Below are 27,958 nucleotides of genomic sequence, written 5' to 3' on the forward strand. Positions count from 1 at the left end.
TTGTGCATGGAAGTATCCATTTTTATTCATTAATATGGGATAGCTACTTGCACACTGTTTTTCTCAGTTCTCATTGCCAGTAAATAATCTTTACCAGTTTAAGGAGAACTGTAGATGTTCATCACGTCTTCCATGTAAGGTCTTTCTATAGCAGAACACAACTTTCAGAACATTGTTCATGGAAAAACTGTGTTCAGTGGAGGATCTGAATATATTTTTGTTTGATTTCGGTTCTATACATTTCAAATTGCAGCAATAATTTCTGATTATATATAACAGTATATAATTTTGTTGAAACTAGAATGGTATTGTAATTGGTCTTCCCTCATCTATGAAATATTAAGTTTAAAAAAGCTCCCACCAGGACTGAGTCCTAGATATTTAATTTTTTTTTACCAAAGAGAACATCCACTGAGAAATATAGCAACTTAGTTTAGGACTATCAGTTGCCTGATGGATCAATAACTTTACGGCATGAAAAGCAAAGGCCTGCTTAGAACAGGATAAATTACTTCAGGCTCCATGATGTCGAGAACATCTAATATTTAGTGCTCACTAAATATTAGATGGTCCTGCTAAATATTAGATAGTCAGGAGGTATTTTTTTCTATAACTTAACTAGAAATTTCACCTGCCATCTGACTTACTTATTTTTTACCAATGTACAATTGAATAAATGTTCAATACATTTTGGAAATGCAGCTTTATGCACAAGAATGGCTTTAGTGAATCACCATTCACCTATGAACACTCCCTTTGTCAGAAGAGCACTAACAAGCTCTAATTTGAATCAACCTTTTCCTTCCCCTTCCCCTGAAGTAGACAGTCTGTTGTTGATCCCTGTGACATGAATCATACATTTAAAATTAGCTCATAAGGGTTAAAAACAATTAAAAAAACCCACAAGCAAAAAACCCCAAACAGACAGAAAAAAAAAGCCAGGGGCATATTCCACTGCAAACTATTTCCTATCCTAGCTGGTCAGGATTTTACACCAGCAAAACTGTATGGTGACTTGGTAAAGAGCATGCAGATCTACATTTAGTGCCTTTTGAACTACCTATTCTTCAGGAAAGCCCAAGGAAAAAGCATATATCACATCCAATTTGATGACCATCAATGATTAATTGTACTGTTCCTGTTCATCCAGCTTCCTTCAGCCAGCTATCGTCTTCAAATCCGTAGGTTTTGTTCTGTGATCATACGGGCATACTGAGGTGTGTGGGTATACTGAGGAAGAAGAAGACATTTTACAGATCCAAGTGTGCTGTCTTATGCAGTAAGTTCTGATTTTAAAAAAAGAGGGGCATACATGCTAGGTACCCTAATAAGTCTTTCTAAAAATGCTAATTTTTTAGCTTAGGCCAGCTGTGAGGTCCACGAGGTGCTTCACGGTTGTCAGCACCATAATCTTCTCTGTTTAACTTGTCATGTTTATCTACTGTTCCAATTTTCTCAGTATTGAGGGGTTATTTCCATTATGTTAGACATGTCTAAATCTCAACAGTCTGAAATAAATTTATGTTCCTCTGAGAGACAGAGCACAGTCACAGGGGGAAAAAATTACCTATTCACAGTTTTTCTTGCTTTTCCTTGTAACACATTCATTTAATACTTTTCACTTCCCAACTATCTTGTCAGGATCCTTTATCAGCATCATTTTTTAGTGTTCTGTTCATTAACTTTGAAAGTACTGCACAGGACTACGTGTGACCAGCACACAGTCTAAACATCATAAAATTCACATCAATACTGTTCCTCTCTCATTAGACTTCAGGGTACAGGTCTTCTTTATGTTAATTGCTCATCTCCAAACCTTCAGGAATTCAGGGCAATGTGACTTTTTTCAACCCTTTTTGCAAGCCAGGTCATCTTGATGGATTTGTCATGCATTGTACTCTTTAGTGTTCTGTACCGCAATAGTATCAGGCCCATCAATCATTATTTCTTGCTCATTTTTTTTTCTTTCAGGCTCCTGTGGTCTTACACTAAATCAGAACTTCATGTCATTTTAACCATTATGATTTAGATCTCTGCAAAGCTTTTACTAATTCAGCTTTGTTCTTCTTGATAATTAAGTTGAATATTGATAATTACCTCGTGATTGGGTGAACATCAAAGCAAGGAAGTTTATCTCTACTAGGTACATGTCAGTGTAGACAGTATCAGATCTTCAGCAGCTCGAAGTGAATTACCTGGAGGTTCAACCAGAGAACCGAGAGTTTATAAATTCACTGTCTTCACAGTGTTGTTACTCCTTGGACACTGGCCTTCCACTAACTTATCCCTTGCCAGATATTCCACTTTCCTACAAAATGGTGTAGTTTCACAGCTAAGGCTCAACCATGTAAAACCTGAATCTTGTGATAAGGTTTTTTCTCCTTAGTTAGTCTTTTCTTGCAGTCTCCCACTGTTGGTCAGTCTTTCTGTTCTACCTGAATCCCTATAACAAAAAATAAACTGGTCTGTCAAGCTGGTGCTGGAGCAGGAAGGGGGCAGGAAATTGAAGGAGTGAGACCCTGAGCTCACTAACAGGCATCCAGGACCACCTGAGATGCACTGGGATATCAAGAAATCTTCACTGGAATGGCAGAGTCAGTGAGAAACTCAAGTTTGTCCAGGATGACAGCTGAAGCTCTGAGGTCTCCCATAGATTCTGTGTCATCCAGGCAATCTGTGCTGCCAATCCAGCACAGATTCCAACTAACATAAGGTGTGGCACCCTTGGTATCATACCTATGGTTCTGCATTTGCGTTAAGTTCCTAATTCACAGACTATGACATCAAAATTTTGTTGTCTGAATAGCAATTTCTAAATTTGGTGCAGGTGTCTGTATGTCCATTATAATCGATGGGGGCTTCAGTAATCTGCGTAAATGTAGGCATCCTGTACTGATTGAGATGCCCTTGGGTATCCCACCTCACCTCCCACTTACAGGTCCTTTGCCACAGCTGGCAACACCATGAGGATACATATTCCAGCCCAAAAGACACTAGGTGGTGATGCAACTGGGCTGATATCTGGAAAAGATTCAGTACAAAGAACAGAGCCTAGACAGTGTTTCAGGGCACTGTGAGGTTGCCATCTCTGTTTGGTTAAGCTGAAATCTTTCCAGACTCAGTTTCAGCTGTTCTGCCTCAGTGGCACCACGGCTTGTGATGTGCTGGTTTTCTGTCTCCCACGTTAGTGTAGCATTGCATTGCCAGGTCTCCCACTCAGAAATAGTCATAGACACAAAGGGCATTTCCCTACATTTCCCTATTTTTATTCTTTTATTAGAGATTTTTCTGGTCATTGTTGCAGAGAAAGGATTAGCTGTTTTTCAAATCAGGATCAGGACACAGAGAGGGAAATCCTGGGGACAAGGAGAAGTCTGTGAGAGTTTGGGGACAGGCCTCTAGAGAAGGGGGCAGCAAAGAGAAAACATGGATGCAATCAATGAATTTGGAAAAGGAGGAACTAGCAGGATAGATGTCAACAGTAAATATCTGGTAACTCCTTTTCATCAATGACTTAATATGAAGCTTACATATAAGCAAAGGTTTGAATTTATTTTTGAATATTTACACACACACACTCACTTGCTGAAGACTTTCTGTGAATGCATTTTCATGAAAAGGACTTTAGGACACTGTGTACAAACAACTTATGCTCCATCTACATTTTAACAGAAAATATTGGGAACATGCCTTGATATTCATCAAAGTGACACGCCATAATGTAAACTGAGATTCCTCTAATGTGCTTAGAAAGTGTAAAAGCTTAAATGGAAGCAGAATCTAAAAACGTGAAAGAGCAGAGACACTGGCATAGTTAGAGTTTCTGGCTGTCAGAGAGCTCCAAAAATACAATGCAGTATTCCTGAAAAGTTAATTTTGAAGCTTAAATTAGCTTTCAGTAAAGCCAGGCTGAGTTGTCAGACATGTTCTTAGCAAGCACACAGTCTTTATGGGCATGGCAACACTCACAGGCCCTTCCAGAAGCAAGTCACGAGCTGTCAGGGCTATGAAGACTCACTTTATATTCTAAATTATGTTGCTGATTCAGTGTGTGTGACACATACCAGTCTTTTCACCTTGCTGTGTCTGCTCTGCTCAGGGGGAGTTAGGTGCAACAGTATGTTTACCCAAGATGGTGCCTTACATGCGTTACTAGCTCTTGAAATATTAGAGTAGTATAGTAGAGAGCGTAATCTGTCGCCTGGACACATGAACCAGCAGCTCTGATTTTAGCAGCACTGGATAACACGCATGAGCAAAACTGGAGGTTCTTCAAGGAAAATTTCCTTCTGCCAGACAAAAGGTTCTTCTTTTTTTTTTTTTGTCTGTACAGAAGAATAACTTTGACCTTTTCAAGGTGTTGGTAGCTGTGAGCAAACTTCTGAGATCCCTTTCTCCACTCACCATGTGTTAGTACTTGGGCATGCAGATTTCTGCTAATTGGGTTAGTATTTACTTAAAATACATATGTTATAGACTCAGTGAAGAAAATAACAGTTCATTCAGTACTATTTGTGTTGCAAATCATAAACCAGGATTTGGACCTAAGAAATTTGAACTTTTAATAAAAGGCAAGAGACAAGGGTCTTCCTCCGTTTCATAAGATATCTTTTTTCCTCTTTAGGTCAAGTTTTCCTGGTAAAATCTATTCTGAATTGTACTGTACCAGCGTTTTCTCTATTCTGAGACATGGCTGTCCTTCAGTTAGTATGGTTTGCTATCAACAAGGAAATAAATCTGTAGTAATGTAACACTGTTCTGGTAATAGGTGCCAGAAAACTTCCTATAAAAGTGTCACGCAATGAGACATTCCATAGGTGTTTAGTATCAAACTTTGCCAGTGGAAAATAACCTTTTTTTTTTTTTTTTTACTACAAAGCTACTTCTTCCAAAAATGTATTTCTCATTTCCAGAAGCTGTTGTGTAGATTTTTATTATTTTTCCCAACTCTAATACCTTTAAGCATCCAAAACTGTCCATGAGAGTGTTGCATTTGCCTGTGCACTTATTTTAGCCATGATCCAGAAATTCTCTGCCTCACATCCAGATTATTCAGGAGGAGATGGCATTTAGTTTGTTGTTTTTTTCTAGTTTCATAAATTATTTTAAACCTCTGACTGATAAGCAATTCACAGAGCTGTAGCAGCCAAGCAAAATAAATAGCTGTATATCCATTAGAATGTAAATTAACTTATTACTATGCCAGCTTCTGACCTTTTCTGATAGCTGTATTCTTGCTAACAAAGACTCTGCTATTCATGAAAGTGAAAACTTAATGGTAGCTTGAGATTCCCTGGTGTATTTTGGAGGAAATTCTCATAGACACAGGTAGCCAGTGAGGGTCCCAGCTTGAGCAGCAAGTACTTCTATCATGCATGGCTTTGAATAGCTATCCTTTTTCTAATTATTTGTGAAGATCTGAATATCAAGAAATTGTTACTTAAGAAGGCTAGGTCAGTGAAACTTCATGAGCTGCACAAAAAGTGCTCCTGTGTATAAAAAGCTGAATATTTATTTAGTACCTGATCTCACAGTCAATTATGGTTCTTCATCACTTCTATAGACTTCGGTGAGATAAGATCAGGTTTAATTTCCCAAGGTACTCCTCTACTTCCACATCATTTCTGATAAACCTCTGCAGCTTGCACTTTCTGCTACTCATCAAGAAATCTGAAAGTTTGAAGGGAAGAAATACAGATTTGGACTCACGATGCCCCCAAGTCACCTGGAGAAAAGATGAGCCATGGAAGGTGCTACCACAATGGGATCTAAAGATCCAGCTGGCCTTCCTGTGAACTGTGCCTGCTCTTTACCTTGCACCTTCACAGAGTGACGGTCTGTGGGCAGGAATGTGCTTGTTCCTTGGAGTCATTTTTCACGGGTGTGGTAGGCCAAAGAAAGTGAGAAATAGTGCTGATTCGGACTGGAGTACTGCTGCCGTAGCAGCCTCACTTGGGCTGAGATCAGGAGCAATGGAGTAGTGGAGCACAAAACAAAATGCCACCACAAGTAACTGCTGGGGATTGGTTTGTGCTGTTGCGAGTCTCTTCCAGGCAAAACTGTTTAATATAGCCCTAAAGAAGACAGAACTATTTCATAGGGCTTTTATCTGAACCTGCATTTGATATAACTGATGACTGTAACCAGCCTTCATCTCAGTGCAGCACCGTGCTACACCAGTTACTGGCCATGCTGCGAGGGAAAAGACACTGGGTCTAACCATATGTAATGGTGTGGGCCTGGCCAAACATGATGGGTCATTCATCTTGCTCTGATGTGGGATGCAGTGATTTTTGACCCATTGTGTCAGGTGCTATCCCAACCAAAGACCAAATGGATCCTCTACAGCATAGCACCATCACTCTGAGGGAAAGCTGACAACAGGACTAGCTAACTATGCTTGAAGAGCTAGAGCTCCCAGTCTTCTCACACCTACTCTTTGTTTCAAGGTAATTCAACTTTTTGTTGTTGCTAGAGTAAGAGCTCAATACTTAAAGCTGTTTGAAAAAGATGGACCTTTGAAAAAATACTACTACATGGTAATGATTGGTTTTATTAGAAACAGAACTAATTGTCATTCCCTGTACATCATCTGATATTGTAAATATGACATGACCAATTCAAATTTTTATCACTTGCTTGTTTTTGTAAGTATTATTTCCATCTATTTTAATTCATTGTTTCCTTTTAGTTTTTTTTTAGTATAGTGTATAAATGAATTGAATTTACTTGTTCTCATTGATGCAGTTTGTTTCCCTGAAAAAGGGGAAATATCTGAAGAATAATTGAATAATTGTTATATATTTGTTCTATCTATTCCAAAAAATACCTGTTATATCTCCCACCATTTCTGGGAGAGATTTCTCCCACCAAATTACTGGAATTTTAACTGGAGGATGTTTTGCATCTTAATGAGTGAGCCCAGTTGTGGCCTGTGTTCTGTGCACCTGATCCAACCACACCTAGCGTAGCTCAGCAAAAGGTAAACATACAAAAGCAGAATCCAGGTGTAACACGAATGGTAAGAAGCAGTTCCCTGCATCCTGCTGATGGTGTGCAACATGAGACTGAACTCTCAGAGAAGTTCTCCATTGTCACATCCATTTGAAGTTAAGGGGTATTTGATGCCTCTGGAATTGAGGCCCTGGTGTAGGCAACTACTAGACATCTGAGGGATTCCAGTAAGAGAAAGAAAAGCACAGGGCGGGGGGGGGGGGGGGGGGGGGGGGGGCGGGGGCGGAATCTAGTTACAGTAAACATATACAGTGACTTTCTAGAAAGGAAAACTTTTGCTGATGTGAAATGTTGTCACATGGACATTGATAAGATACCCATGGAGTCATTTCATACTCTGGGAGTGCTCATCAGCCATCTGTTCATTGACTTACAAGCATCTACGTGAGAAAGTTCTGCACAGTGCTTGGGACAGCTTTGCTCAGGAAGCCATACGCAACAAGGCTTTTACAGCACCAAAAAAAAAACCCAAAAACCCAAACCAACAAGAAGCCCAGCAAAAGCAAAACTCTTGCTGTATCATCAATGTGACAAGTGACGTGGAGGGAAGTTGACTTGCCCTGAACATTGTTTTGGATTCAAAGGCTTTATCTTTGATCCTGTTGAGTTCCTCCCTGCAGCAGTACTACACATCGTCACTGCAGAAATCAGACTGTTCCCGGGTTTCAGTTTAATTATACATACACATCTGGCACAGAGGTGAACATCATTACAGTTCCTGTGGTTTTGCAATACCTACTTTAGTTACTTGTGATTTTAGCAGGTCTTAAGAACTTTTCCAGGATCAATACAAAATAGGGAGAATAATAGAGATGGAAATGCAGCAAGAAGCATCTACATGGCAACAGACTAATAACCAAAGGCTGGTTTTGTATTACTGACTTTACAGAGTATGCCAAATTCAGCACTTTTATGGAAAAAACAAAAAAAAAACAAAAACAAAAAAAAAAAAAACAAAAAAAAAAAAAAAAAAAAAACAAAACAAAAAAAACCAAATCAGGACTCTATCTTGCAAATGCTCTAAGTTCCGTCTGATAAGCTGCTTTTAGAAAACTAAACTTTCCAACAATAAATACTGGCTGAAGTGTAAGGCATGTGAAATCTGTAAGCATATTTTATGATGAAAGCGTACTTAAACTTGTGTATAAGACGGAATAGTTGCAATGAGTGTGATATGATTTGTCTTTTGTTATAGGATATCTTCATCGAAAAGTGGAAGTACAGTAAACTGAAGCTGGAATTTGCCTTGATCTGAAAAAAGAAAAAAAAAGTTTCCCACAAATATATTTGAATCCAAAATCTGTTTTCTGTTACTGGTGTGTTTTAGTAAAGTTACAACATAGAAACCATCACAACACTGATTTCCAGGGAAGCTCATTTTGGAAGGTGGTAAATATAATTTAAAAAGCAATGTCCAAAATAATCTTTCTAACACTGATTTATGAGAAAATGTAATTCTGATTTTTCAAAAGCATATAGTTGTTACTGTACCTCAGCTTATTTATTTAAAATAAATCAATTACAATTTCAATAAAGGTGTTGGCCATCCGCTGCTGTACTTTTTACAGTTAAATGGCCAACTTTGAAAAACAGATCATTACATTCTCAAAACTAGCTTTGGAGAAGCATATGAGGTTATGTTTTTAATCCTGTTATGCTTACATGTTACATTACATTACACTAGGTGGTGACCGTAGCATTTTCCTGCTAATGCCTGTGTGCGTGGTGGTGGTTGCTCTTTGAGACAAGCCAGTAACCCCGCTCTCCTTTCTGAAATTAATTCAGACCTGTACTGCTGCCTTTGCAAGGAGTGTTAATAAAGACTTATTTAAAACTAACAGAAAGATACGGGAGTCTTCAGAAAGTGAGCCACAGCTTATCTGGTGAAGCTATCACAAGAAGGGATGGCTATCAGGCCCATGGGTGAGCAGAAAGCCACTCATGGGAAGAAGAGGCTGCATGAAGTATGTTTAGGTGGTTCTGAGTTGGCCTGTATTATTTCAGATTTTAAAAATGTATGTGAATATGGGGTTTGAGGGGTGTTTACATGTATGCACTGTTCTCAGCTACTCAGGTTTGTATAGAAGACATCACAAGTTGAACAGTAGGGGGTTGGGAGTTTGGGGAGGGAGAACTGGAAATCTGGAAGTGGGATAAGGAGGTTGTAAGAGTTTATCTGGTATGTGTGCCTAGTTAGATGTGAGTTGATTAGAAGGTTGAGCGATGTCAGTACTGCATTAATACTCAAGCAAAGCTGAAAGCTGCACTATTTGGAGAACAAATTTCACCCTTGCGACTAAATCGTACTGAACTGCCAGTCTGCCGGCAGCTGCTACCCAGGTGGGGGTCCCACTGTCTCTGGTGGGGAATACTCACAGCATGTAATGAACCAGTGCCAGAAAGTCAAAGAAAATTTTCAAAGGAAAATGTGGCGTTGTGAAGTGAGGTCAAACTAATTGACAGGCCATTGCTTCTCGTTGCCAGCTGCAGACATGGATGCAGGAGGCCAATACTGTGGGGTATGCACTAAATACACATTATTAAGATATATTCTTCAGGTGAGCTTCTGAGCCTCAAATTTATACGGGTATAGGATTTGGTCCTGTACTTATGCAGAACAATATTTAAAGGTGGAAGTTAGAAGGGAGCATGCAGAATACACAGGAAAGTGCATTTGGCTTCTGTGCTTTTTCATGTGAAGTTTTTTTACACTTACAATACGCTATAAACACATACTCCTGTATTCTTGAATTTACAGCAATTGTTTTGTGTATTTAAATACCAGTGATAATTCTGGATGTTTGGTTCATGACAACTATCCATAATCAGTCTCATGTTGAATAACTGATAACACCGTACATTCTCTAAAGGTCAGTTTTGTTTAGATTGGGAAAAAGGATGTTTAGTTCAGCTGAGAATACATATGTTATGTAAGGCAACAAAAATGCCATAAAATACATGAAAGGTATAAGATAGGATTTGTTTTATGGAACTACATCTTTGTAGTCTAACACCTAGACTTCGATATGTGAGAGACCATCTCATCTTACAAAAGGTCTTGGTCTAATACCTGAATTTAAATCTGAAAAATGGATTTTAATATTAGTTCCAATGTTTGTCACCTATAGAGATTTTTGCTTCTAACATGCTTTTGTACACGTATGGATATCCCAATAGTTTTTAAAAATCTTGCTTTGGATCTTTTACTTCCATGGCATCCTATATCCATTAGTTTTCTAAACATAATTTCATACTGTGTGAATAAATACTGCCTTTTATTTGTTTTAAGTGTAGCTGTTGTCATTTGTATGTCGCAGTCTGTGCACATAGCTAAGTATAAGTCCATATTCTCCTTGTTTGGGCAAGTAATTGAATTTTTTTAATTCACATAAGTTTTTTTAAAACCTCACTTGTTGTATATGTCATTATTGATTTTATATATACTTATATTTTTAATTGATGATAAAATTTTCTGATAACTCCAACAAAACATATTTTTAGGTGGAGACAGCAAATAAATAAGAAAAAATTACCAATCAGTTTGACCTGTAGTAATTTTTGCTGACAGTAAGTTATGGGGAGGGAGTGTTACTTCTACCAATATTTTGTGAACACTAAATCAGGGTAGTAAGTTGATTTGAGATACCTTTCAGCAAACCTCCTTGCAAGTTTCAAGTCCTACCTTCAGCTCTGAGGGGAAAAATACTTTCTAACTTTCACTCTTGTTAGCTGTACAGAACAATAGCAGGTAATAAAAAGGTAGCCATCTGCCATCTAAGTTATTAAATACGTTTATATTATGGAATTTTTAATACTGAATGTGATGTACAAGCCAGACAGGATGCCTGTAATCTCAGCTTGAATTTGCAGATGGAAAGAAAACTCCTTGTTAATGTAGTTGTTTTTATCCAGAGACTGTGGAGTCAGTAAACATAAACCTTTCGAGGATTACTTTTCCCCATGTACTTTTTGTTTAAAAGCACTATCAGCTTATATAGCAGCATTACAAAACAGCCAGTGTTTCTCTGGAAATGGCTCAAGAGCTTTTTCACTTCAAGTTTTTTTCAGTCTAAATGAATTAGATACCATGGCAGAAAAAAATAACCTCATTATCATAGAATTCTAGGAACCTTAAATGCTATGTACAAATATAATTCCTGCTGTGACTTGTCTGTAGAAAGGTACTTGCCCTAGTGTTCTCGTGGTTTAAATTTTTTTCTAGACTCACCTTAGAAAAATATATAATAAAGTCAGTACTACTCTTACAGCTTAATTCCTTTTTCAAATGAAAGAACAGCCTTCCTATTAGATGTCTCAATTTAAGCCCCATTTCTGTTTCTGATAAAACAAATTAACTCTTTGTTATTAGCTTTTAATCTTACTGAGGAAGGTCCACAGACTTTTTTTTTACCTGCTATTAAACTGAGAATGAGTTTTTTAATGAAAGCTATGCTGAAAGCAGGTATTTTAACAAATGTTTCTCTATATCCTTTGAAATGCTTCTTGTTATTTAATATTTTGTAAGGTTTTTAACCTTGTGCTGCGTAAGATATGAACAGTGTTTACAATGGGTGTTTCAAATTATCTCCTTTTATGAACAGGACATATCTGGAGGTTTAAAAATTTGTAAGCTACATTACTTGAAATTCATGCGTCAGTAAACCAAGGTATCTGTCAGTCAATGAGCAAGGAAAAGGAAATAACTAGTTGCATAGAATAGGTAGCACTTGCTACCTGTGTCAAAAAAAAAAAGACAGTCTCAAAACAAGCAACCCTCCCAAGACCTGACTACCTTCTCTAAACTGATGAAACAGTTATTTTTCTCCAGGCTTTTCTTCTAAAAAAGTCTCTTGTATTATTAGGTTTTGTTGATGGGATGTTCTGAATTGCTTCTTCTTAAAGGTGCGACTGTATTTGACATATCAATACCAGGTCATTTGGTGTCTTTCCCAATGTCCACAAGGACATTTGGAAGTCCTTTTGCTCAGTTCTTTTAATTTCAACCTAATCCCATGCTGTTTGTAAAGTATGGCAATGATCTCAATAGCTCCACTTGCATATATATATATATATATATATATATATATATGTGCATATATATATAGATATATATATATCTTTGCTTATATTTTTTCTTAGAAATTATCCCCTGTGGTTTGTGTTTTCACCCCTTCTGTGTAGAAAAGTTTCATATATATCAGTATTACCTGCAGACCTGAATGAAAACGGGAGTGTAGACACCACTTAGCCTCCACTCTTTACGCATCAGAAAAACCTGCTAATGTTATTTTTTGTTTATTTCAGGTTTCTTTTCTCCATGGAAAACTCCAAAGCCTGTAAGTTCCCTTTCAAATTTATATACATTGAGTTAATGAGTATCGCTGAAAGCAAGTTTCTATAGATTTGCATCTAACCCTCCTGTTCCCACCTCATGAGACACCTCTCAGCAGTGCCCCAGCCAGGTGAGACCGCATCAGGGGTGGCCTCAATGATAAGCTATGCAGATCTGTTGACTTGGAGTCTGCCAGCAGCACTCCGGAGAAGCGAACATCTCAATGTTAAGACGGGTGTCAAGAACGAGAAATGCAGTAGCTCAAAACTGAGGGGTCTGGAGGAGAAGACAGCAGAAGATCCCAACAAAGAGATCAGCCTAGTTGGCCTTCTAGCTGGCAATCTCTTTGAAATAAATAGATAACATGCACTTTTTCTGGTTTACAAATGGCTTGAGCTTCACATCCTTAAAGCGATTGTTATTCTTCCTTGCATTAGTAGATCTAGCGGAGCTGGAAATAGTCACACATCAAGTGAGAATTTGGACTAAATAACTTACTGAGGTGTCTTCTAACCAACATTTCTGTGTTTCTATGATTTTGATATTAAATATCAAGGTATGAAGACCTTTCCTGCTGCAAGACTGTAAGCAATGACTGAATTTATTCTGTTGATACCACACTACATAATTTTTTGAAGTTGTGACAGAATTGACAGTATATAAAGAAATTATAGGCTACTGGTTTTGGTGGTCTGGTTTGTTTTGGGTTTGTTTGTTAGGTTGTTTTTTTTTTTTAATTTGGCTTTTTTATTTAGATTGTAAAGACCTTAAAGTAGTGCTTATGGCTCATCAAAGGTGAGTAGAGGAAAAAAAAGCCCTGACTCTGCCTGAAGGATTCTAAGAGCAAAAGAAATAAAATTAGCGATATTTTTTAAAGGACTTGTAGCTTTTTTTTTTTTTTTTTTTTTTTGGTGGGGGGGCGGGCGGGCTGTATCTTGAATCTGGACAGCTTCACATCCTCTTATACTGGATCTTGGCATGTTTAATGCATACCAATATAATTTTTGTAGCCTGTCAAGTACAAATAGCAATTAATTAATTAGCTGATGCAACTCCATCAGACTGCGTCAGCTTGTGGGTGTTTTTGATGTAAAAGGCTAGAGGACGGATGCAATTCATTGGATGAAGTATTGCATAAGTTTATGGTTTATTCATCTAAGTAGCAGGACATTTGTGAAAATAAATCTGTCTATTAAGGGCTAGCTTGTTATCCCCAGTTTAAGGTTTCTGTCTGACTGGGGCAATCTGCTTTTAATCTCAGGTAAAAAGGGATGAAATAGAAAACTCGGAACTTACTTGTTAAAGATCCACATTCAAAGACCTCCCATTGCCAGCGCTCACCCTCTGAACTTACATACCAAATATATAAATACCACCATATTATTGATGATTGCCTGCACAGTTTTGTTATATAAACAGTATAGCAGTTTGTGTTCAAGTAGCACTTGCCAATAATTAGAACATAGAGAAACAACCTGAGTGATGCAGTTTTCCATGCAATGGTCTTGAGGAAACCAGGGCTCACAGAGGAGTGTAACACCACTGTGGGCAGGTACTGTACAGGCGAACCTGTCACAGCTACTCTGTGTTAGGGTAGTCCCAGCAAGAGAATTTACAAATGATCAACCAGGTTAAGGTACATTCTGTCACCACTTTAACTAGAGTAATAATTAGACATAAATTTCTAGTGCTCAAGACGTGAAGATAAGATTGAAGCCAAGTGGCCCTGAAGCGCCGAGTGTCTGCAGGCAGTCTGAAGCAATAAGAAAGCCTTCCCAACACCACAGCACAGCTCTGTAGGTTTTTAACAGGAAAGAAAAACTGTTGATGGCCCAAACTCATGTTTCTTTTCTGTTTGGGTGACTACTGCTGCCCCCTCACCCCTCTGGCCGCACAGGGGAGAAGCACCCACCACCCTTTAAAGGAAAAAGGGAACCGCTGGCCATTGCTGGAAGGGAAGAGACCAGCTCCTCTCCCTGAGGCAGAGGCTTAGGGATGGCATGCACTGCATCTCAGTGTGCTCAACATCCCAGGGTAACCTGGGCTGACAGATATTTCTGATTTTTATGTATATAGTGCATACATTATATATATTGTACGTAATACAATTTGATTAGTGCAAAATGAACTTTAGCAATGTCACCAAACCATTATCCCAACTTAGATTTGATGCACTGCACTCATACTATGCTCACTCATTTCCAAAAGTGCCTTAATCTGTGAGCTAGCATTGTGGTAACTCACAAGCAAACCACTATGTGACTATTTAACTAATTGATATGAATTTGGGAGACATAATTCCCCTTGTCTTTATCTGTTTATGTAGCTATTTATGTTCGCCGTATTGCCCACAATAAGAATGTTTTGCTCAGGTTTTAACTTCACACTTGAAGATTTAGGGCTAACCAGCAAGCAAGAAGTAGACATATGGCACCCAGTAAGGGTTTTGCCAATTGATCTCCAGTTTCTTGTCCTTTCTCAATGGAGAAATTTGCTCATTAAAGATAATTATATTTTCCTTTCTCTTTTTAAAGCCTTCTATAAATATTTTAATTTTATTCAGTTTCGCATTTTGAAAGAGTTAAGTGTTCTGTTTCTCTGGCACTGTCCAAGAGATCAGGAAACTTTCACTTCTAGATGGACAGAGCTCCCCATGTATTTCTGCTTCATAGTGATAAGACAGATTGTTTGTTTTCACTGACTCGTATTCTTTTTTAGATTCCTCACTGAAAGTAAAACCTAAGCATAATTCTCCATTACTTTCCTTGATCATAAGGAGTTTGTATTGAGCCTAGTTCTCCTTTCCTATTTAGACACAGGGGTCATAGTCAGATTTGTTTCTGGAAACCTTTGAATTTACACTCCCATGATACAGTGATACACTTCATATATATCTGAGGTTATTCCTTTAGAGCTAAAAGAGCTATCAGATGAATTATTATGACTTTCATGTGACTTGCCGCGTAGGCTAATTTGCCCAAAACAGAGGATAAATTTATCTTGGTATAAAGGGTACCTGAAGCTACCCTACATAGTTTCCAGTACCTAAGCTATTTTGAGAACAACCCAGGTATCTCCATATGTCACTGTATTGCAGATCTACCTACCTATAGTGCCTTCTTATGTCACATCCTCTTTGCCGTCTTTTTTATCTGACCCAAAATATATGTCTCTTTTTTGAACATTGGTGAATGTCCAATACAGCATTTCACATCCTCATCATCGGCATTTCACAGCATTAATACTTTCCTTTCTCGACTTAAATATGATACCCGATGCATACTAGTGCATGAGAGTCAACCTGTGCCTGACCTAGATCTTTCTTTTCTTCATTGATTCTAATGAACCAGCCCTACTTGCTGCTGAAACTCTGACAGAAGCGCAGCTTGAATTATAACCACTTATACAAAGAATGAGATCCTCAACAACTTAAAATGGTCAATATCCATATTCTGTTTATTTGGAAGTATGAAGCTAAGGATGTCAGATCACCTGGGATGTGCAGAGTGAGAGTTACTTAGCGTGTTCACCAGGAGGACTCTAAAATACCTGTAGTCCACATACTGAGTGTGGAAAAAGCCTGATGTTGTTAATCATCAGAACAGAGCGCAAAGCCTGCCTGCTGAGCCAAACACCTTCTGAAACCAAGGAAGTAAAGGCAAATTATAATCACAGAATTTGTAGAGCGAGCCTGAAATCATCTTTGATAAGGCACTGCTGGTACACCACTAGAAGTCGGTGGCATTTAATTACAGTGCAGTTTGTTTCCAAGAGTCATTTTTTGTGTAATTAACTGATTGTTGGGTTATGTGTGAGGACGCACTGTTCTGGAGCCTTTACCACCCTTTGCTTCAGGGGCCACAGGAAAAGCCAAATATTTGTTTCCTGGGATAAACATTTGGGTTTTGTTTAACTTCGCTTCTTCAAGTAGATCTGCTAATGCAACTTAATTAGTAGCCAACTCCTTCAAAAAATAAAATGCCGATTTCCAAGTCTTCTTTTGCACGGTCTATCATATTATCAACTTTCTGGCTTGATGTGAGAGCAAAGGCAGCCTTGGAGAAAACATGGACTGAGGTGGCTTTCATGCATAGTAAATACACTGCTCTGTGCTTCTTCCCTGTAAGTGATCTGGAAGAGCTGAAAAGCTTATCCTGTGCTTGGGAGTTCGGTTGGATGATGCCAATGTATTTTTTTATGTAAGAAAGAAACAGTAAGGAATGAAAAAGAGTCTGTCAGACTAATGCCCACTTTTCTTTCACCATTTTCTGTATTTTATCATTGAACATTCGACTGTCACCAGATACTCAAATACCTGCTGTAATAATTTTCCCTTTGTTTTGTGAGGGTTTTTTTCTTCAATTGAAGCTATAAATTCTGCTTACAGTTCTAGTAATCTGCTTCTCCCTGGGAAACTAGCTATTTTCATGCATTCTCAAAAGATACAGCATTAAGATCACTGAATTGCTACCCAGTCTGGCCGCTTCTTTGTTAAGTGCTGCGTTTGGTTATGTATTTTGATGAATCTGATAATTGTATCTTCATGGACCCACAGATTCCACCTTTAGCAGAATAACTTCCAATAGCTCAGCACATTCTGTGCAAGGCACTCAGCATGCTTCAGAGGTAACACTGGTCCCTAATCCATGTGGGATTGTATTAGGTGAGAAAGATCACATCTTCCCATAAGCAACAAACTAACAAGTAAATTCAAGCAAGTCATTTTATAAACAGCACAACACACACCTTTCATCTCAAAAGGCAGCAAAGGGGGTTGCTGAATTTGCAAAACAGATCTTCAGCTGAAATCACTTTCTTTGGTCTCGTTGTGAAAGTCACAGTTTTTGGAAATTGTCATCTTTATTCTCTGTATGTTTTTATTCCAGATGATGGAACGATGGGAGAATCAAGGCAGCCCTCAAACAAGCCTGTCTGCTCCAGCTATGCCACAGAATATTCCCTATCCACCCACTCTCCACAGGAGTTCATTTCCTGATTCAACAGAGGCCTTTGATCCACGAAAACCTGACCCATACGAGCTGTATGAGAAATCAAGAGCTATTTATGAAAGTAGGCGTAAGTGAAAGTCCTGTTCACCCTGATGACCGGTTAATATTTTAAGCTTTTACCTATGAATGTGTCATTGCTGACATATTTTTCCATAATTATCTTTTGTAATTTAAAGAAAGTAACTGTAATCCCAGTTAATAGAGGGCATTATAAATTATTCAAAAATCCTACACTTAAATGTTCTCCTAGATTTTCCATAGATTCTGAAATTTGACTTTCATGGATTTTTTCCTGATATTTTTGCTCTCCTCATTTTGACCGTTAAATCCTTAGTGTAGAACAGTATATGTGCCACTGCATTTTCCTGTGCTATTTTGCTTCATAGTTAACTAATAGGAGGATGTGAATTTCTCAATAAAAAATAATTTCACTTACTTTCACTTTAAAGTGAAATTTATTAAGGAAATTTAAAATTTATTTGTTTTTACAAAAATGACAAGTTTTCACATTGTCCTTGGTAGTTAGAAAGAAATCCGTCGCATTAAGTGCTGTTTGAAGAGCTGTACAAGACAGTACCGAGACATCTGGATTCCCATCTTGATTTTGTTTCTTGTGTTTTGGGGGAATATACTACATGTTTTTCACAAGGGTATAAGGGTCAAACTTATTTACTCCTTATTATAAAGAACATTTTAGCCAAAAATATTATTCTAAATTGTCCAGAGCTCTTGCATTTGCTAAGATCAAATATTCAAAACAGTTTATTTTTTTACTGAAAGCTTTTTCATAGCAGTTATTATTTGCACATGCCACCTTTCAACTCATTACTTTAGACTATAGATCAAGTTTCTTCATAAATTACACATAAATATTGCACTGCTTCAGATCCAGACTAGCCCGTTAAGATTAGTTGGGCCCAGAGACATAGAGATAAACCTAAACTATCACAATCCATGATCGGGAATGTATAAATTTCACCAGCATGCAAAGGGATAGTCTAAAGGAAACACATTATTGTCCCAAACACTGTCTGGGTTGGTGCCGCCCTTACGTGCTTTGGCCCTTACAATTTAGTTACAGCATCAGCATCTCCTGGGTGGCTTTGCTATTTTCAGTCCCCAGCAGCATGGATATGCTGGAGGAACACCAGGGTTTGTTTTACATCAGCTCTTAAGTTAACTGAAATCTTGTCTCTAAACTGCATCTCAGATTCCTCAATTCTTTGCCACTGTGACCAGTGCCACTGTCTTCTGCCACCCTGGTCCATTTAGTGGAACACCTTTCAGCAGAGATTGTCACCATAAAACTCACTTTCAATAGTTCCAGATCTTTTGGGGAGGTTTTTGTTGGTTTTGTTGTTTCTTGGGGTTTTTTTTAAATTATTATTTATTTAATAGGTGCCTGAAATTCAGATCCCAAGTTTAAATCTAAGTACATAAATAAATTGCTGGCATTTTTAACAGTACCAAGTATTTTATTCATCCTAAATACAGACTTAAGAACATAGTTTAGACCCCCTATAAAAAGTATTTGATCTTTAATTATAAACTCTTAGGCCTAGGAACTAAGCTTTCCAATGTATTTACAAACACCATGTAGCCCATGCTGGCTGGTATTTTAATATAATAAATATTATTTACTAATGTAGCATCTTCCTCTGTTCCAGTTGTTATTCTTGATTGGACAGGGTACTCAAGACAATGTGCAAACAGAGGCTATAATTTTTGAAATTTTAGAACTCTTGAAATATGGATCAGGATACAGTCTGGAGTAGGGCAAAAAGGTTTGAGAGAAGTAGGACTAGTTTTGAGCAAAGCTTGGAAATAATTTTCAGACAACTTCCCTCTATCTCTTTCTCTTTCCCTTGTGCTATAAGAGCTAGAGTGAGAAATAAATAAAAAGTTTTGCCAGAGCTGAAATGTTGTTCCCCAAAGTGCTGGGATTTGAGACTATAAAGGGAAATTAAAGGAAACAATTCCATTGTTAACAAAGAGTTTACCTAGTTCAGCACCTCTACTGAAAACACTCTTGACTTCATGTACTGCTTTAAGGAAAGGGAAACTCTTTGCAAATAATTGCTTCCCATATGAGTAGTTTCTATAGGTGAAGTATTTTAGAAAAAATCTGCACTTTCCATTCAGCTGTCAGAACCATCCTCTGTGCCTAAAGCCATCAAGCCAAGAGGGAGGGTAAGTGCAGGCTTCCTGCATTGAAACAAATATCTTTGTAAGGCAATTAAGAAAAAGTTACATATGTCATATGCATATATGGGATACACATTTATATGGCATCTTCTTTCATCTTGATCCCCAGTATGAAGAGTTCTATATTTACAGAATTGCTCTAAATAATAATGAAAGCAAATAGGCTCAATACATGTTTGCCCTTCATAAAACTGTGGGAATATAAATCTGTTGTCAACTACCAAGATTGGCTTGCACCCCAAAAGATGATAGATTAACACCAAAAGAGATATTACTCCATTCAATAAAAGAACAAAGTGATTCATTGTTATTCATGGATGCCTTCTAGGAGTTTTCTGCATACTTTCTTGACCAACACAGACTCCAGTCTTTTACTGATATAATCTACTGTGTTCAAGAGCATATGCTACACCAGGGGAAGAGCTGATAATTAGTAGGCTAGAGTTACGCTAAAGCCTGTGTTTAAATGGTTTCATTGTATTTGAGTTCTGTCCAAAAGGCAACTGGAAATTTTATACAAGCCTTTTTCAGCCAGCTACCTGGACAAAATAAGAATTAAAAATCATGAAGCTGCTTGTACCAAACCAAGAAAGTGAGGTATGAAAAGCAAAACTGCAGTAACCACCCATCCCAGTTTTCCAGCAGTGTCCTGATCTTCCAGCTAATCCTGAAAGCTTTAATTTCTCCTCCTCTGATGCTGGTATCCTTTGAATATATCCTCTGAGCCTTGATTCCACAGTTCCCCAACCGTCTTTCTTCTGCATTCATGCGTATTCCTTGGTCATAAATAACTTCCTCCAAACATCTCTGTTCTCCCTGACATTTTTGTTTCATGAATGCCATAAGCACACATTTTAGCAAATTCAATTTGTCAACTCTTTGATTGCTTTTATTCTCTACTTCATGCTAGTTTCCTGAAGGGAGAAGGAACAGGCAGGAAATCCATTACTGGGTCAGGAAATTGTCGTCTGAGCATATAGAAACGAGAGTTTCAAGGTACACAGTTTCCTACCATATGGCTGTGTCACGCTGGTTATCTTTGGTAAAGACATACCCTTAAAGTGCACAGGAAAAGTTCAGCTACTTTGGGTTTTGTTAAGTCCTTCCTATCTCAAAGCAAGTTTGTCTTATCTCCTGGGAAGACCACAAAAGAAGGAGACTCGTCTTCTAAAAATAGTGCAAAGCAGCGAACAATCATGACCTGGAAAACTCAGAAAAGAAAGAGATAGTGCTAGATTTCTGTTTCTTTCTCAGCGAGACTCTGTTACTAAACAGTTCATTTTTGTGCCGCTATAGCTCTGAATTTCTACAGATCCTTTTATCAGAGGATCTTACCACAGTCAGCACTCACAAGGACCTCATCAAAGCCTCCTGCTTCCCTACCAGGAAGCTGAGCAAGTTATGCATCACAGCGTAGTTCTGTGAGGAGCACAAGTGACATGACTCGAAGCAAAGCAAAAACTACACCCAAGGAGCCTGATTCACAAGCTTCTGCTCCAGCTGTTAGGTATGCTCATCCCTACTTAATGATAGCAAGAAAGGGGCTTCAGGAAGGAAGTCTCCATGAAAAAGCATGATTTTCATTATACAGGAATGTTTTCCCACCTTAGGAACGTGAAGGACCTGCATGAGCTGTGTGATAGTGGGATCTCAGTTTTTAACGATCACATACAAATTACAAAGGACAGCTGCTTCCACACTGGGAACAATTTCATAGAGGCAGTTATACCAATACGGCTTGGAGGCAAATCAAATGATGCACGAGTACAAAAGCAGAGTACAACTCGATTTTGTAAGGCATAGCTCCTTGGAAAGTCGCTTGTCATGAGTTAGCTGTTACCTGTCAGCTCTTACCTGTTAGCTGTCGCTGCCTCTGCTGTCACCTATCAACTGAGCTCAACAGCTCAGAGTAGCCAAAAAGGAGCAGCAAGTGTTTCCAAAGACTGATGGAGATCACCACATCATCCAAAAAGCTGCCTAAAAGCAAAAGAAAGGAGATTGTTTTCTTCTTTCTTTTTCTTTCCTTTCTGAAGCTACATCTCTCTGTCTATTTTTTCTCCTCCCCTACACACACACACACCCACACACACCCACACCTGCACACCCACACACACACCCCTCTTATTTCTTCTCCCTAGTGAAGAGAACCTGCCTAGCTTTCTGCTGTTAGCAGAACTCAGAAATGGAGAAGAGCTGCTCAAATAACTGGATACTTTTTCATTTTTCCATCCAACTATTAATTTCAGCCATGTCCTTTAACTCCTTTCTCCTTATGAAAAATCTTGGAGTGTAAGTGACAGCATGACTCTGCTGATAACCTTGGAAGTTATGTACAGAAGCTAGGAAATGGAACATCAGATCAAGAATTTCCTATTAATGAAGAAAATTATAATACTTGATATGCACCAGTCATTACAGCTGTAACCAGAGCTCCGCAGCTGTCAGTGGGAGAACTCATTCTCCTGAATTTAACATTTTTGCCTTTATCAATTCTCTAACATTTTATATTGAACTCTGTTTATTGTAAATAGTTTATCACAAACTTTATCCAGAGGCCTACGTAAGGCAGACATTAGTCAAGCAGAACACAAAAGGCTGTTGGGAATCAAAATGCTATAATATTTCTCTAGTTATAAAACGTATAATAGAAGTTTGGGTTTATATTGCTCTAAAGAAAGCAGTAAAATAAAACATTTTTTTTTTACAGCAATTAGGGTTACGTTTGTCCTTCACTTAGTGTGGTCGTCCAAGGCTGGTGATGTGACACAGAAATGCCAGTAGGAAGAATGAGATAAGCTCGTGATAAGCTCTCATTAAAACTGAATACTGAACAATTACAGTTCCACCTTTTATTGGAAGGACAAAGGTTCCTTCCTTCAAAATGTCCTATGTTATTTTCTCCTTGACCACAGTATCATGATTTTCCCAAGTTCCTTTCAAATCCATCAGCTGTCTTTTGCACTGTCATTTTTTTTTTGGCTGACAGAGAATTAGACAAATTGGAAAAGAACCAAAAAGTAAAGTCCACCAACAGCTGTGAAATATGTAAATAGAAAATGTATTAGCATAATGCATTATTAGCCTTCATAAAATAAGGATGTTTCCTTATGCAGACTTATGAATGCCTTTCTCTAAGGGTCACAGGCAAGCATTTAAATACATATGCAGAGGCTACATTTCTTTTGGAATGTCACCACAGGAATTCAGCACAGATATGTGTTAAGTATCAGCAACAGGAAAGATTTGTCGGACAGCGTTATACGAACTCATAATGTGTAACTTTGAAACTGTCATTCTTGCAGAAAAACACTAAGGCCATCCGGATTTCCTAAATTCAATACTCATGGAACATTAAAAAAATATTAGGTGTACAGAATTGAATTATTATCACCTGCGGGGGTCTACGGCACAGTCTACAGCTAAGCAGAATTTTCTTGTCAGTGCTTGTTGGCTGAAGACCTACATAGTTGCAGTCTTAAAAACTGAAGGATTTTTTTCATATAATTGTTATTGCAATTTTTTCAGGCAGCATTTTCCTGACAAAAATTTACCCTGTAACAATTTTTCCCATTTTTGCTCATCTCTAGTCTAAGAAAATTCACATTTTTGTTATGGTAGTTTAAAAAGATAGATACATATGTGAGCATATGCATATATAAGCAGCACTATGATAGCATGAAATACGTAGTATTCTGAAGTATTATATAAATATAAAGGGGGGGGTGGTAGGGGCAAAGGGTTCGGTACTATAAATACAGAAAATTATGTTCTAGTTTCAAGTCTTCCTTGAACTCAGTTTGGCATATCTTTCAGTATTTCTGTTGACCAGTTACTGCCCCTTATATCAGTAAGACTGCCTTCAATTAGTAAATAAAAGAGTATTGGGAAATTACTAATTATGTATTATCATTGAACTATTCTTTGAGCTAGAGTATGAGCAACTAAGTTATAGGACGGTAATTTCTCGAAGTAATTTCCAAAGATTGCAGGTTGTTGCTTTCCTTGCGTCTACTGCTACCCCAAGCAACAGCATAGAGAAGTTTAAGAACTTATATTACTAAATGAATGTAACCCTTTTTTTTTAATAAGAGACAATACATAACAAAAGAAGAGGAAATTTAGCAGTCCAAAGTCAAATAATTTTGTATTGTTCATCGCTGCAGAAAGAGTTACTCACCATGACAAAATGGATTTGTTGATTATAAGAACTGACAGTGAAACCAAAAGCATTTTCAAATGGAATTATGAGAATATCGTCATCACAGTACTATGGATGTAAAGTGATTTTGATTGCTGGATTGCAAAGTAGGTCCCAAATGACCTATGCTAATATAAAGTGTCAGTTTTACAACTGATGGTGATATTAAAGATGCAGTGTTCCTTCCCCTTGAATGATTTACACTTTACTAAAAGGTATACAAATAGATTTTCATCTGCAAAGTGGTAGAGGTACTTAAGAAGTCAAAGTAATAATTTAAGAAAACTGACTTGTAAGCATTGGGAAATTGGTCACAAGTGCATGAGACTGATGGCAACTGCATTGCCTATGTGCTGTTTCAAACTGCTGCTTGCCCAGCTTTGGAAGGGACATTGCAGCATGATCTTTGCCCATTTGAAAAAATCCAATCTACCTAAAGCATGGCTAGGATTGAGATGCTGAAATATGTTTCCTAGTTTTGTGCCATGTATTTAGCATTCCACAAAGTACGATCTAGAAAATAATGGGGTATGGACAATAAATATTATCTTTCCTATCTTTCATTAGCATAGTTGTTCCTCTAGAAAATACCAGTGGCTCCACTGGTGCAAATGAGAATAATGTTGTGTCATGTTGTAGGTGAACTGTGCTCCTAGGGCTGTATCTTGACAGCAAAGAAGTCTGGTGCTTTCAGCATTGGTTTCAGTTAAGTCAGGATTGTGTCCCAGATCTTTATTTATCTGTTTTCACAAGTATTTTGCAGCTTTCAGTTTCAAAACACTCAAATCAATGTCATTTATTTTAGATTAAACATGAAGCTGGATGTGCAAGCTTCTTACTATTCTATCTTCTAACAGCAAAATTAACTTTGGCTTTCTGTTCATCTGATATCGAAGGAATTTTGATGTATGGCAAGACTCTTCAAAATGCACAGCCGCATTCTCATTCTGCAGAGCACATGGAGTAATCCCCATTGTGGAGATTTATTTCCATTACAGTTACATACAAGTAGTAGTTCAGAAGAAGGATTCGTAGTTTTACCTTCCCGATTCTTGTTTCTAGGACAGGCTAACAGAACTAAAAAAATCAATGCAGCAAATTTGCCAAGTATTTGATTATTCATTCAAGTTCTACTTTATAATTATTTCATTCCTATTTTGTGTAGAAGACTACAACTGCTCATGGCAATGCAGCTGCAGAAGTTCAACCAAAAAGACTTCATGTGGAGAACAGAGAAACCTTATGTCAACTTTTCAAAACTTTCTGCACTTTGAATGCCTGTTCATGGTGGCAGTGTTGCGTAGTCTGGTCTCTTTGTCCTGGTCTCTCCAAACATGCCTTCTGCTGCCTCATTTCCTAAGAGGTGGACGCAGGACGTTTTATGTAAAAAAAGTCTAGAAAATGTCAAAATTAATTTAATAGTAAGCAAATGGAAAGTTTCAAATTGCCTTGTGCAATTTGAATACAGGTTAGTAAAAATGAATCAACAATTTGATAAAACAAATCTTGCTAGAGTCTCTCGGTTGTTTCTTTTTCATTAATTACCAGTTCGATCAGTTTGTTCAGCAGATACAAGGCACCAGGATGTGCATGAATGACATGCATTCTGCTTGGCTGAGGACCAGTCCCAGCATTCCTTCATCTTCACTTGGAAGCTGGTGTTCTGTAGGGTCTTTGAGCCCAGAACTACATGAGCTTTGAAAAAAACTACTGATACCATTGCATTTGACATAGGGAGACATTGCTAATAAAGTCCGTTCTTATACATTAAATGTTCTTCACAGATCTTTCCTCTTTTGAAGTTTTCTACTAGTTGCTAACAGTTTGCCTGTCACATGAGCACCCATATTTAGAAGTTATATTCTATTTTCCAATGTGCCAGTGACATAATTAAAAATACCCTGTACTGCACACAGACCCAGAATGCTGACAGTGTTCTTCCTAAAATGAATATTGCTTGTTCTAATTACCAAAAATGCAAGTCTGCACTTGGGTTTATCTTCCTGGTGATCATCCGTTTAAGAACTTTAAGGTGTGACTCAAGACCTTCAGCACAGCACAGTTCCAAGTTTCATGCATGTGAATTCCTAAACTACAAAGAAAACAAATGCTAGATGCGGAATGGTTGATTACAAGATGATAATTAACACCATGAGACTCTATGTGAAGTTCTTTGAGGCAAAGAAAAGAAACCCATTCAGGAACAAAAGTCTGATCAGACTTAATGAGATTAGCTTTGAAGGAAACTACTTCATTGACAGACACTTTTGCTTGACCACAAACAATAGTTTACAAAAAAGATACTGCTAACTGACTTAAAATATATGGCTATCTTAATATTGCAAGTTGCTCCCTAATTTGTCACAGATTGAGCATGGTTGTGCTTCTTTCATTTTGCTGCTTGAGGCCAGTTCTGGGTGACTGCAAACAGAAATGGAAACACAGAATGAACCAATCTTACAGCAGCTCCAAAGAGTAATTCTGGCTGGATGACCAAGAGAAAAGCCTTGTGTCCTTTTAAACCTAAAATCTTATTGAGACCATGAAGTTGAAATTGCTTTCTGTACATTAAGATCATTCTGTCTCTTTTAAGAATTCCATTAAAATCTTGAAAGGATGGGAGCAAAAAAATAATTTCTCCAAGTTTGCAGTGCAGCAGCATCAGTTTCAAAGGTTTTGTTTTTCAGGAGTTGTGCCGGCAGAATAATTTACATTTAGATAGCACCTCATATCTTGAAGGATCCCAAATCACCGTACAAAATCTGAAGTTGTATTACCTCCTTTAACCACCAAAGATGTGCAGCCACCTGTAAATAAAACACCATAGCCCACATGACACAACGCTTAGCACAGCCGGTGAGCACAAATAGAAGAACACCAAATCCAAAGGGCTGGTCCCATCCAGTGGAATCTCTAGAATGTATTTTAGGTAAGCAGGGTAGCAGTCACCTGAATTTGAGCAGGTCATGACTGTTACATAAATACTCTTACCAAAAAAAAAATTCATAAGTCACTCAGTGGCCTCCATCTCCATTTTTGGGAAAACATCTTTGCCCTAGAGCATTAGTTCAGTATTGACTCAAGTGAACTGCTAATTACTCAGCTGCTACCATTACAGTCCATGCTGCCTCTAGGAAGAGTCCACCAGAAGGCAGGTAGCTTTAGTCCAAACTCTTCCAAAGTGGTAAGGAGCTGCTCATAGAGGAAATAGTCTTCTCACTTCTCTCACCACATCCACATATTTTCAGATGGATTAGCCAAAATTACTGGCCTCCAGTGCATTCTCTGCCTTCTTTCTGCCTGAAACTACCTACTTACAGTATTAAATCCACTTCTGTCTTCCTTCTGGCTCAGGAAGATAATACATATTCATATGTTGCATCACTGCCCTACAGATGCTGATGTGACAGACCTTACCCCATTTATACCACGACATATGCTTGGTACGATATTCTAATTTAGAGTCTCATGAATGTGTTGTTGCTTTATTTACCTTTTTGTGTTGGTAGGCCGTTAGAAATCACCTCTGGTTTAGAATGTTTTGCAATTCACTCTGGATGCTGCAGAGATAATAAAACATAAATTCTCAGTCAGAACATTTCAAAATCAGTAAAGGAAGTGTGACAGTGAATTCAGCTATGGGCTTGTCCAGTTCCCTCTAATGCTGGCAAAGTAGCTGTATATGAAAAAAAATCAAGTTATTTGCTGCATTTCACCTAGTGAAATGCAAATAATTTGAAACTACCTGCATGAAAAGTACATTAAATCAGTTTGCCTTCAATTGCTTTCATGTACAACCAGTTGCTGTTATTGGCAATATACATCCATCTAGCAAAATCTTGCTCTTCTTATGATAAAAGACATTTTACAATTGGGTTGAATTAAAGCAGTGGTCAAGTCATCTAAACACAGCCATTAAACTTTCCCTTTTATTGCTGTATTGAATAAGCACAAATACTGTCACTAACTTTCACAATTTTAAACAATTTTATCTTCATCATAACCTATGTGATGTTAAAGGAACATTTTCATCTTACCATCTGTTTCACTTGGCATAGAAATGGACAGGGAGGTCTATGTCTAGCAGGAATATGTACATGTATTACCTAAGAGGTCAGGAAGCAGGGGAGGAACAAAAAACAAACTGCAGTAAAAAGTAAAAATTGCACTTGAGTAATTCAAAACACATCAGAGAAGTTG

At 37.8% G+C, this 27,958-nt stretch overlaps 1 protein-coding gene across 12 annotated transcripts in view; it reads left to right on the forward strand.

Moving 5' to 3' along the window:
- MAGI2 (membrane associated guanylate kinase, WW and PDZ domain containing 2) overlaps positions 1 to 27,958 on the forward strand; it is a 755,689-nt gene that overhangs the window by 649,037 nt on the left and 78,694 nt on the right. For all 12 annotated transcript variants that reach the window (XM_055712103.1, XM_055712104.1, XM_005443453.4 and 9 more), the window contains 2 exons: positions 12,319 to 12,350; positions 17,233 to 17,422. In XM_055712103.1, coding sequence (XP_055568078.1) covers positions 12,319 to 12,350; positions 17,233 to 17,422 — 222 coding nt within the window. The remainder of the gene's footprint in view (positions 1 to 12,318; positions 12,351 to 17,232; positions 17,423 to 27,958) is intronic.

The sequence above is a fragment of the Falco cherrug genome, chromosome 5, assembly GCF_023634085.1.
Source record: "Falco cherrug isolate bFalChe1 chromosome 5, bFalChe1.pri, whole genome shotgun sequence".
Taxonomy (NCBI): Eukaryota; Metazoa; Chordata; class Aves; order Falconiformes; family Falconidae; genus Falco; species Falco cherrug.